Source organism: Cupressus sempervirens, chromosome 11 (assembly GCF_028749045.1).
Source record: "Cupressus sempervirens isolate cs-2001-9-10 chromosome 11, ASM2874904v1, whole genome shotgun sequence".
In the NCBI taxonomy this organism is placed as follows: Eukaryota; Viridiplantae; Streptophyta; class Pinopsida; order Cupressales; family Cupressaceae; genus Cupressus; species Cupressus sempervirens.
In genome coordinates, this window is record NC_143128.1 from 250,753,217 (window position 1) to 250,766,146 (window position 12,930).

Genomic DNA, 12,930 nt, shown 5'->3' on the forward strand with positions numbered 1-12,930 from the left:
AACTAGTTCTTTCAACACTATGCTGACATTAATTGATCATTCAAAATGAGATTTGGCTCGAGTTCATACAGCCTTAGAAACAGAACAAAACAGCTCCATCTCCATGAATATGCAGCAACGAAACCATAAACCCGTATTTCTAAGCAATACTTGATCTTATCTTCACAGATTTGAATGAGAATCACCGTAGCCTCTATCCACATCTTCATAAATCCAACCTTTTAGTCACTTTCCATGGCTTCAATCTTTGGATTCACAGTTGGTGCAGTTTGCTTGATGGGAGAATCGACTCGGGAGCTCGGAATCCGTGAGAGATACAATGCTAGGCCAAGATTACAGATAATAAGGTGTAGAACACTTCTCATCGGGAGGACGCAAAATCACACCCCAATCATGCCTAACTCACCTAATCCTTATGTACACCGGAAAAATAGGAAACCCGCATGGAGAGGTAAGGTAAATGTATTGCATAGGGAGACCCAGAAAATGAGGATAGCTGAGTGTTTTGGGAAAGATGAGAAGCTAGTAACCTAAAATAGACTTAGACACCTCTTACCCACTTTAACCAATGACCTCAAGCTTTAAAAGGGGAAGACTAAAACTTGGCAACACAAGGTCGAGGTATTGTTGTAAGAGAGTAGTAAGTGAGGAATTGAGGAATTTAATTTTTTAATAGTTGGAAATTTAAGTTGGTGGGATGGATCTCTTAAGACTTGAGTATTAAAAATTGTACATGTTTTTATTATTTAATATTAACTATAAAAAAATCATAAAAAAGTAAGAATGTAAAGTTTGGGGGAATATTTCAACCACACTCAGAAAAAATTCAGAATACTTAGAATTACCTTCCTTACTGATTTTTACTTTTGTAACCTTGGACAATTCTTGTGCTTGACAATTAATTTGTATATTAGAATTCTTTCCTTTCCTGTTGTGTTAGAATAATAGTGGAATTTACTATTTAACTTGTGCTATATAATTACCAATGTTACGGGACTCGGACTCGCCTCTGACTCGGAAAGTCAAAATCCGACTCGGACTCAGAGTCGACGACTGGACTCGGCCAGGACTCGGCAAGGACTCGGAAAATCATACAAGTATAATAACGAACTTTTGAAGGAAAAAATTGAATAACATAATATAAAGTTGAAGATTTAAGATTTAAGATTCAATCCTTAATAGATTCTTGAAATGCCACATCATTTTCAGAATTCATATACATTGTAAAAAACATCTTCTGGAAATCTCTATCTTTTTAAATTTAAAAAAAAAAAAATTTAAATTTTTTTAAAAAAATTAAAAAAAAAAAAAAAATTAGAGTCCTGGGTTCTGGACTCGCCCAGGACTCGGCAGAGTTCTTGGACTCGGCGAGTCCATGTGGACTCTGCCAGGACTCGGCCGAGTCCGAGTTCAGAGGCAGATTGCCTCGGAAACATGGACTCTACCTCAGACTCGCAGAGTCCTAGCATGACTCGGCGAGTCCCGTAACACTGATAATTACTATACATGTTCCTATCAAAATAGATTGCAAAACCAAAATATTGACTAATAGATTAGAAGTTGTGGAATATAAACTACATCATACTTTATTCTTATTTTGCAACATAGTATGTTCATAACTATAATATAATTAAAATTAATAAAATCTTGCCATAAATCTATTATTTAAAATTTGTTAAAAAAATTTAAATAATAAATAGTTACAATAAGATTTGCTAGCTAGATATTCTTAAATTTTATTGAGAAATATCTTTTATATTCAGTTTTGTTTGGGATTCTAAGCTCTACATGTCTGGGTCATGTGAAGAGTTTCACTTTTATTTTCAAATTGAATGAAGTTGTTTTACTTTTTTAGATATTTAGATTAATAATATTGATGAGAAGTTTGAGATAACTATTCAACTCGTGGAAGAGTTATTTAAGGTATGAATTGTAAGCAGAAAAAAAAAAAGATGAATTAAATCATGTCTTAAAAATTGATTAATTATAGCACTATTTGAAAACTTACAACAATGATGTATGATTTGAGTCATAAAACATTAATATTAAATGGCGATTTCCAAATGTTTGCAGGGTTCAACAAATGGATGGTCGCAGCAACATGGGTTGTCCAAACCCTTTACCTCATGAACTTGCATGACAAGAGAGTCGAAGAAGTTGTCAGGAATATTATGCACATCATAAATATGAAATAGCAGTCCGTAGGCACATTAGGAATTTGAACCAAGAACAAGTCGCACCAAACAAAGTACACGCACAATGCTTACAACAATGCAAGGCCACCCAAAATTGGCTTGTTCAACTTAGGGAACAGGCAAATGTGCAGACACAAAATCTATGCATTGGCAGGTCTATAAATGAAGGTTAAAAAATACCACCAGAAAAACAAAGCATCAACCTCATAAAAGATAATAGGAAGAATGAGTTTGTAGCAATATTAAATACATTTCGACAAAGAATCGATGCATTATCGAACTTAAAAGTTTGCAACATATGTAAAGAATGGTACTTTGGTATGCTTGTGCAATCATCAAACTCTACCGAAATTTGCAAGAGATGTTATAGTGAAAAAGGCATACATCGATTCTCATCGTTGAACAATATGGACCCAGGAGAGCAACTTGTAGTGTTGTGGAGACTAACGCAGGTGGAAAAGATGCTCATTGCAAAAGTAAACCTAATAGTATAGGTAACACAGAGCTTTTCAAGCCAATATAAATATAGAGAGCATACGATCAGCTTTCCACAAGACATTAAAACTAGCTTATATATACCTCTATATATATTACGCAGAGAGTAATCGTTCTCGAGGCGCCTATTTTCATTTAATCCCAAGGTTATTTTAATCACAGTTGGAATTTATGAAAATGAAAATAGGCGCCTCGAGAACGATTACTCTCGGCATAATATATATAGAGGTATATATAAGCTAGTGGCAATCGCGGCGCATTAGGAAAAGTATTTTAAATTTTTTTTCTATTTTTTAAGGTAAGTGCTGAATTATTTATTTCTTTTTAAATACAATTGTATAAACTTACTATAAAATTATTCTTGAATATTTTATTTTTTAATTCTATATATGGTTTTTATTTGCATCACTTTGATTTAGTTTTATTTTAAGCATATTGTTACGTAAAATGTTATATTGAAGAGTAGAGTTATAGTTAGGGTTAGGGTTAGGGCTATTGTTAGGGTTTTGAGTTATGGATAGGGTTAGAGTTATGGTTAGGAATAGAGTTACAATTAGAGTCAGGATTAGCATTAGGGTTAGGGCTAGGGTTATTTTTAGGATTATGAATCTTGTTAGGGTTATAGTTAAGGTTAGGTTTAGAATTAGAGTTATAGTTAATGTTAGGATTAGGGTTAGAATTAGGGTTACAAATATAGTTAGGGTTAGAATTAGACTTAGGGTTAGGGTTAAGGAAAGGGCGAGGGTAAAAATAAGGGTTTAGGTTAAACATATAGTTAGGGTTAGGATTAGAATTAGAGTTAGGGTTGGAGTTAGAGGTAGAGTTAGAATTGGAGCTCGAATAAGGGCTAGAGCTAGAGTTTAAATTAGGGTTATAATTAGGGTTAAAATTAGGCTTAGGGTTAGGGTTAAAATTAGATTTATAGTTAGAGTTAGAGAAAGGGGTAGAGAAAGGGTTAGTTTTAGGGTGATGGTTAAGGTTAGGTTTATATTTAGAGTTAGGGTTGTATATAGAGTTACATCAGGGTTAAGGATAGGGTAAGGGTTTGAGTTGGGGTCAAGGTTAGGGTTAGGGCTATGGTTTTCATCTAGATTAAAGTAAGGGTTAAGGTTAGAGTTAGAGTTTTGAGTCAGGGTTAGGGTTAGAGTTAGGGTTAGGTTACGGTTTTAGTGAAGGTTAAACTAAGGATTAGGGTTAGGATTAGAGTCTAATTATGGTAGAGTTAGATTTACAGTTAGGGTTATATTTAGGGTTAGAGTTAGGGGTAGGATTATGGTTTAAAAAAAGTAATTTTCTTTTTGGCATATTGCAATGTAAAATGTTATAGTCAAACATAGATATATGGTTAGGGACAAAGTTACCATTACAATTAATGTTAACCTTAGGGATAGAATAAGGGTTAGGGTTAGCATTAGGGTTAGGGTTTGAGTTATGGTTAAGGTTAGAGTTAGAGTTACGGTTATGGTTATTGTTAGAGTTATGTTTATGGTTAAGATTAGGGTTAGAGTTATGGTCATGGTTAAGGTTTGGATTAGAGTTATGTTTATGGTTAAGGTTAGGGTTAGAGTTATGGTCATAGTTAAGGTTAGGGTTAGAGTTATGGTTATGGTTAGGGTTAGTGTTATAGTAAGGCTAGGGTTAGCGTTTGAGTCAAGTTTAAGGTTAGAGTGAAGGTTAGGGTTTGAGTCAAGATTAAAGTAAGGGTTAGGGTTAGGGTTAGAGTCCAATTATAGTAGTGTTAGATTTAGGGTTAGAGTTATGCTCATGGTTAAGGTTAGGGTTAGGGTTATTATATGGCTTGAGTTAGGGTTATTGTAGGGATAGGGTTAGGGTTTGAGTCAGGGTTAAGATTAGGTTTAGGATTAGGGTTAGGGTTTTAGTTAGGATTAAAGTTAGGGTCAGGGTTAGGGTTAGAGTCTAGTTATGGTAGAGTTAGATTTAGGGTTAGAGTTAGGCATAGAGTTATGTTTATGGTTAAGTTTAGGGTTAGAGTTATGCTCATGGTTAAGGTTAGGGTTAGACTTATGGTTATGGTTAGGGTTAGGGTTATAGTAGGGCTAGGGTTAGGGTTAGGGTTAGGGCTTGAGTAAGGGTTAAGGTTCTAGAGTTATTGTTAGGGAAAAGTTTTAAGCCAAGATTAAAGTTAGGGTTAGGGTTATGGTTAGAGTCCAATTATGGTAGAGTTAGATTTAGGGTTAGAGTTAGGGACAAATTAATGTTTATGGTTAAGGTTAGTGTTAAAGTTAGGGGTAGGGTTAGTGTTAGAGTTAAGGTTAGGGTTAAGGTTAGAATTAAGGTTAGGGTTAGTGTTAAGGTTAGGGTTAGGGTTAGAGTTAAAGTTAGGGTTAGCATTAGGATGAAAATTAGGGTAAGGGATAGGGTTTGAATTAGAATTAGGGTTCTTGTTAGGGTTAGAGTTACAATTAGGGTTAGAGTTAGAGTTAGGGTTAGGATTAGGTTTAAAATTAGAGTTAGAGTTGGGATTAGGGTTAGGGTTAGAATTATAGTTAGGAATAGAGATAGAGTTAGGGTTAGGATAAGGGTAAGAATTAGGGTGAGGGTTAGAATTAGGATTACAAATATAGTTAGGGTTAGTGTTAGGGTTAGAATAAGAGTTAGGGTTAGGGTTAGAGATAGAGTTATAATTAGAGTTCGAATAAGGGTTGGAGTTAGAGTTAGAGTTAGAGTTAGGGTTATATTTAGGGTTAGAATTAAGGTTAGGATTAGAATTAGTGTTAGAGATAGGGTTACAATTAGTGTTAGGGTTATGGTCAGGGTTAGCATTAGGGTTAGGGTTAGGGTTAGTGTTAGGGTTATGGTTAGGATTAGCATTAGGGTTAGGGTTACAATTAGAGTTAGAGTTAAAATTAGAGGTAGTGTTAGTGTTAGTGCTCATATAAGAGTTAGAGTTAGAATTAGAGTTAGAGTTAGGGTTCAAGTTAGAGTTAGAGTTAAAGTTAGAGATAGAGTTGTGATCAGGGTTAGATTAGGGTTAAGGTTAAAGTTACTTGATTAGATTTAGGGTTAGGGTAAGAGTTAGAGCTAGGATTAGGATTAGAATTAGGGTTAGGGTTAGAATTAGCATTAGATTTAGGATTATAAAGGGTTAAGGTTAGGGTTAGGGGGAGAATTAAAGTTAGAGATAGAGTTAGAGTTAGGGTTAGGGTTAGGGTTAGGGTTAGGGTTAGGGTTAGGGTTAAAATTAGAATTATCTAGTTAGAGTTAGAGTTAGAGTTAGGGTTTGTGTTATTATTGCTGTTAAGATAATTTTTGGGTTACTAATCATATTATAGCTAATAAAATTATAATTAATAAATATTATTACTCTAAATTATAATTATAATTTAGAGTTAGGGTTAGGGTTAGGGTTAATTGTAATCACACTCTCTCTCACATGTCCCATTCTATAATCCCCCACCCCCCCCCCCCCCAATAATGTATACCCTCCCCACTCCCCCTACGTTGTTCTCTTTGTCCATCTCTTTCTCTACATATATACATCTCTCCCTCCATAATTATTGTCATTGTCTATCACTATCCGTCATACTCTTCCTCTCCCCATCATTGTCTACATCTCTTTTGGGCCTTATATATTCTTTTTCTTATTTAGCTCATCTCTCCCTACTCCCCTTCTATATATCTACATCTCCTGCCCCCTCTAATCATCTCTCTCTCTCTTGCCCCGCTCTTTCTCCCTCCTTATTTTTCACTACATCTATCTATGTCTACCTCATGTCTCTCACTCTCTCCCCCTTGTCTCACTCTTTCTCTCTACCACATCACCTCATGTGATCTCTCTCTCTCTCTCTCTCTCTCTCTCACACACACACACACACACACACACACACACACCATCTTCATGTTTATATATCTCTAAAATGCTCTATGTGTGTCTACCTCATGTCTCTCACCCTCTTCCCCTCCTCTCTCTCTCTCTCTCTCTCTCTCTCTCTCTCTCATGGCCTCTCTCTCTCCACCATCTCCATCTCCATCTATTTTGGACCCTTCTTATGCTTTTTCTCTCCATGGCTCATCTCTCCCCCTCTCCCCTTTTCCTTCTACCCCCTCTAAGATTATCGTCTCTCTCTCTCTCTCTCTCTCACACACACACACACACACACAAAGACATTGCATCATGTTATTATCTCACTCTTTCTCTGTATCACGTCGCCTCATGTTAATTCTCTCTCTCTCTCTCTCTCTGTCTCTCTCTGTCTCTCTCTCTCACACACACACACACACACACACACACACACACGTCAACTCATGTTATTTGTCTCTCTTTAAATTTGACTTCATTTCTAAAGTTTGTCCCAATTTATAATTTTTTTTTGTATTTCTATAATATAAAATCAAGTACATTTAATAGAACTTAAATTATCTTTAATAGTTTTTTATACAATTAATAAATTTAGGTAAAATTTTATAATTTTTATATTTGAAAAAGTAACAATTTTATTATCTTTTCTTTCTTTAATATAAATATTATGTTAAAATTCATTTGTAAAATCTAAAATAATTTTTAAACTTCAATATTTTACAACCTCCAAAATCTTATTATTTTAATAATAAAATAAAATTACATATATAAAAATCTTTATTTTTAAGATTTGAAAAAATAATAAACTTTCATATAAAATGAAAACTGCAAGCGAAACAGTAACCAAAAAAGATTTATAGAAATTTTTTCCTTTCTACTTTACAATTCATTACCAAAATAATAGCAGATTTTCAAAAGAAAGAGAATATTTGTGAAAATAAAAACTTTCTGCAGTTATCTCAAACTGTTATTACTAAGTTTTTCTAGATTTAGTACTATTCTCTGGATGAACTCAGAGATATTAATAATCAATATTTGTAATAATAAAATTAAAAACAACATCAAGACTAACAATAATTATAAAAAAATTAAAAATAGCAGCAACAATAATAATAAGAAAAGAGTAATTTCTTTCAGTGTTTTGTCTCTTCCATGCACCATTTAATCTAATAGTCATGCACCAATTCACCGAATAAGGAAGAGAATGTAACATGCAGTTTGAACTTTGAGTTTTTAGAATCATGAATTTACGCATGAAATACAGAGAATCAAGCAGTTATAAATTATTAATCACAAGTTCTACAGCTGTCTATGTTTGTTATAACAACAGTTACATAGGAATCTTGGGCCAGTCTCATTTGATAAAATTAGATTAAGTACAAAGTTAGTCTTGATTGTAGTGTAGTTAAATAAGCATGTGAAAGTCCATATGAGGCATTTCTCAATATAAAATATGGCAATTGTAATATATTTTAAGCAGACAAATTAATACAAAAACTGAAATTTTTTCTCCATTCTCATTTTGCTGTAGCAATTGTGTTTTTGATATTTTTGATAAGTGTTGTAACATGTTATATTTAACATTAAATTAATCTTTATTATTATATTTAATAGTAGTTTCAAACATTATTAAAAAGACTCTAAATACAACCAAATCACATAATCTAAGAACTAAAACATAAGTACCCATCATAGGAACAGTTAGAATGCCCAAAATTGCTAAAATAATTGCACCTGCAACTGCCGTTACAGAAGCAATTTGTTAATCCAATCTGTTATCTTTCTTAGACTAAAGGAGCACAAGAAAAAGTGAGATTGATATTATGAGTTACAAAAGAAATTTGAATGTATTTATAAGCATTTCTGCTCAGAGATTTCCTATAACATTGTGTTAATACCAGATTTCCCCTTTTTTTTCAATTGTATTGCTAAGAAAATCACCATGGCCGCATTCTATATCTAGAGCAATTATCACATTGGACAAGTCGTTCAGCATTGACATAATTATTCGCACCATTTTCCAATGAAGAATCCCATCAGAATGCCACACGCTAGACATCGTGACAAAATTACAAACCGATGGGAATGAGCCAAAACCTCTCAATCCGCACTTAACCAGATTAAACCACCGAAAGAATAGGTAGCAGGAAGGAACCTATAAATTGGAGCCACAGCAGAGCCAATTCCAAATGCATAGCCAGATCCAGAGTCAGTCATTTATCTTTAATCCATTCCCATTCAGTCCCAGCAATGCGCTAATAGCGTCAGGAAGCTCCATGCATGAATCAGAAGAAAATGGATAGATCTGGTTAGGAAAGTACATATTGGACCAAAATATTTCAAAAATAGAAAAGAAGACACCCCTAAAACACTCCCATCAAGCACCATTAACAATGAAAAGTATTATAAAATATATATATCAAATAGATTTTGAATACAAATCTAAATCTAAATCAAACATGCAAGACTAAACTATTAAATGCAAGCCTAAATAGTCATGAACAGAATTCTAAATCTAAATGAAATTAATTAATTTGAAATGTAAATCAAAGTAGAATAATATAACTAATTTTGAATTTCAATTTACATCTACCTCTAAATCTAAATGAAAATGTAAATAAAAAATAGAAATCTCACCTGCAAAAATGTTACTCCAAAACTTCAATTTGCTCCTATTCAAAAACTCCAATCTAATCCTCCAATAACCTCCACCTCTTCCTTCCTGGAAAAACATAAAATGAAAATGAAATAAGGAGCCTTGGTTTTATAACTTCTGAGAGGCTCCTCATATCCCCCAACAGACGTCTCTTCACATTCCACGAATTTGTTTCAAATTCCCCCACTCCCCACAAAAAAAATGCATGAATGTGCATGCAAAATTATATTTAACAAAAAAAAAAATCATATTGAAATTATTTCGCCCCTATTTTTTTGGGCCCTACTTTTTCAGGCCCTACTTTTTCGTGCCTATTATTTCGGCCTTCATTTGGCTTCCTATTATTTCGGCCAGCTATTATTTCGGGAATTCTTTTTTAATATTTAATTTGGAAGTTTGTAACCGCCCCCAATTCTTTTTTATTGACAAGGAATCTTGGCATATTCCCGTGCTGGGCATTTGTGTTGCCATTGTATAGAACGCCTCTCGGCATAAACATTACAAGGGTGCTACTGCAAAAACTACAGTAGTTGGACGTACTCATAGTTCGAAGGTTGCATTCACATGGCCAATATTATGACTGCTACTTAAGTTGGAGCCATGTTAGGGATGCTCTTCTCAACAAAGTGAAGAATGATCCATACTATAGTGATGTTACTCTGGATGCAAATTGTCTGGCAGAACTGTCTGAAATAAGGACAAACATTTCAAATATGCTCAAAAGTATTGAAACAAAAGAGGAGAAAATAATTTCAAATAATGAAGCAGGCATTGATGAAGACCCAATTTAAAAGAGCACATCTTGCACGTCATCATTTGTATCTACAATGCCAAAGACTTGTCGTGAGCTAGAAATTATTACATTGCAGGACAAGAAAAGGGTATCTTTGTGAGTACTGCCATACGATCATCTTTCTATTCAGATGGCACCATTTATGGCTTTCTATGGTTATGAGGCACCCAACTTTCTTGATTTTTCGATGAGTGATAGTAGTGTGCCTAGTGTTGGAGCTTTGCTGAGGAAAATCAAGATATCATGAGGGCCCTAAGGGAGTATATTCAGAGAGCGCAAAACCAGCAGAAGCAATACACAGATTAAACAAGAGTTGAAAGTTCATTTGAGGTAGGGATATTGTGTAATTGATGTTGCAACCTTATAGACAATCTACACTCAAGAAGAATGGTGCAGAGATGCTCAAGCCATGACACTGCAGACCTTTTAGAATCATTAGGCGTAAGGGTGAGGTGGCTTATGAATTGGAGCTACTAGCTGGTAGCAAGGTTCATATTTTCTTTTGTGTGTCATGCCTCAAGAAGGTGTTAGGACATTGTGTGGTCCCTTGTGCAACTCTACCACCCTTAGATGATGACGGTAAGTTGATTCTAGTAACTAAAGCTATATTGGACATCAGGGAGAAACAGTTGTGGAAAGTGTTTGACGCTATTCTCAGGTCAAGAAATCAGAAAATTAAATTCAGAATTGCAAGAGATATTACACTAGGTAACCTTCTGGATTTAGCAAACATCTAATTGAACTAGAATGTTTTCACAAACGAATTATCAACATGAATTACTTGGCATCAATATTGGTTTCAAAACAATAGATAGAAAGGCATTACTGATTAGAAGGAAACACTAAAACAGAAAACCAATAATGAATGTCAGTGGAAAGAGAACTCATGATCTCAGTTTATTGGTAGAGATCAAAGGTTCATTTGAATGCCAGCTAAGAGTCTATTTCCAGATGGAGATTACTTCGATGGTAAACTAAAAAATGGAGAGCTGATCATAGGAAGAGATCCGTATCCTATGATTCCTAGAGGAAATACATCGGACCATTCATACATACATAAAACAATTTAAGTTTTCTGACACTTTTGGGGTTATATTGACTGAGATACATACTGGTCACTAGGTTTCAAATATGAAGAAGTTTTCAAGCATTATATACCATGTATGGGCTCATGTAAATAGTTTTAGTAAATATCTTTATATGTTCATAATCATTGAAATCCAATTTCTTTTAGTTTGTTTTACTTATTTTTAATTTATTTATATTTTCAAAATTGAAATTTTAATTTAAGTATATTACTTTAAATACTGCCTCCCATTGCCTAACCATCCCCAAAATACTAGTTTGCTCTTCCCGAATATCTGTCCCTGAAACATGGGACAGTAGCTGTGAATATGAAATTCCAGCTTTTTAGTGTTACGTATTGTGGTACTATATAAAGCTATATGTTGTTGATTTCTGTTTTGATATGTTATGCCATTGAAATAGGCCTTAAGTGAAGGCTGGGTGGTAGGAGCATCCTGGTAATCTTTGTAACTAGGCTAAAATATACCCATGTTAATGTATCTCCATATGCTTTTCTTGTTGAAAGAGTTGACTGAAACAGCGCATTGATCATCCTATTGGGTTGGACTTATGTAGAAGGAGAATGTGTAGGGGATTGTTTTCCACGTTAGCATTCCCTATATAGAGTTTAGTGAAGGAGGACACAAAAATATGGACATAGGAGGTATCTTGATAATATGAGCCAGTCAAAGATTTTATCAGAAATGGTCAATTGTGATAGATTTCTCGTCATATTTTTTTTCCTTTAATCATTCTTGTGAATCTGTATACAATTCTGTTGGATAAATAGGTCCAAAAAATGCGGTACTGAATTTCATTTAATTCGCAAAAATTTGAATCCTCTCTTTATAAACATAAGGAAACGTACCTGAGAAGTGTAGAGATTTTGTTTTCTGTATTTGCATTTTCCAATGTTTATATCCATTTAGTATCCAATAGAAAAGTGTAGGTAAAAGTTTTCTCATATATTGTCACAAACTTTTAATAAATTTTTACTCTTTTTTGGTGAAAGTCATTGAGAGTAATTTCACAGTAAATTGGGTTATTAATATAGTTTTCTTAATCTTTTGCTTTGTTCTTTTTTTAAGAAATTTTCTACAGAACTTTTTGGTTCACAATTTCTAATGTGACGAGTAAATTCTTTCAACATTGACTGTTGAATCATTTATCAGAGGTGGAATATCTAATCGTATTTTTTCATTCACAGCAAATTTGCCAACAGCTTCATGGTCTTTGGTCAGCTCCTCTCCGGATTGTGGTTTCAATTACACTCTTATACAAACAACTTGGGGCAGCATCCCTGATTGGTTCAGTAATATTAGTTCTTCTGTTTCCAATACAGGTAAATCTATAAGTTAAAATTTCACACATACCTAGTATAAACGATAAATAAAATACTTGGTATGGGACATAGATTTCTTTTATGTGAATGACTCCCAATTGTTCCTTATCACATATCCTCAAATATGGAATCATTTACTGCTCAAACTAGAATTATCAATTCTGATAGATCTTGCAGGCATGTCGCATTATCAACCTTTCTGAATCATTTATATCAACTAATTTCAAAGTTTACCACTTATGGAAGGTAAGAGACTAGATCTTCTTAGAATCTGTGTTGCAGGGTTTGGCAGAACCTATCCATACTAGTATGGATACATCTCTGCTCAATATGGGTTGGGTTCGCCTCAGGTCTACCTTGGATGAACCCAAATGAACTTAGGCATACCCAGGGCTGTCCAACCAGGGAAGGAGAATTTTTTTTGTTTGTTAAAACTTTTGTTAAAATGAAAATAATATTTTACTACCTGGTTTCCTCTAAATTGAGGTTTCTTAACATCTTTTGTACCATTTCACAAATACAAGTGAGTAAAACAACATTTTTACCTTTAACATGTTTTATTGT

The 12,930-nt window shown here is 33.9% G+C and overlaps 1 protein-coding gene across 3 annotated transcripts in view; it reads left to right on the plus strand.

Annotated features, from left to right (window-relative positions):
* Positions 1–12,930, plus strand: part of LOC149529093 (ABC transporter C family member 2-like) — a 327,664-nt gene that overhangs the window by 186,231 nt on the left and 128,503 nt on the right. For all 3 annotated transcript variants that reach the window (XM_089810974.1, XM_089810975.1, XM_089810976.1), the window contains one exon: positions 12,232–12,366. In XM_089810974.1, coding sequence (XP_089667100.1) covers positions 12,232–12,366 — 135 coding nt within the window. The remainder of the gene's footprint in view (positions 1–12,231; positions 12,367–12,930) is intronic.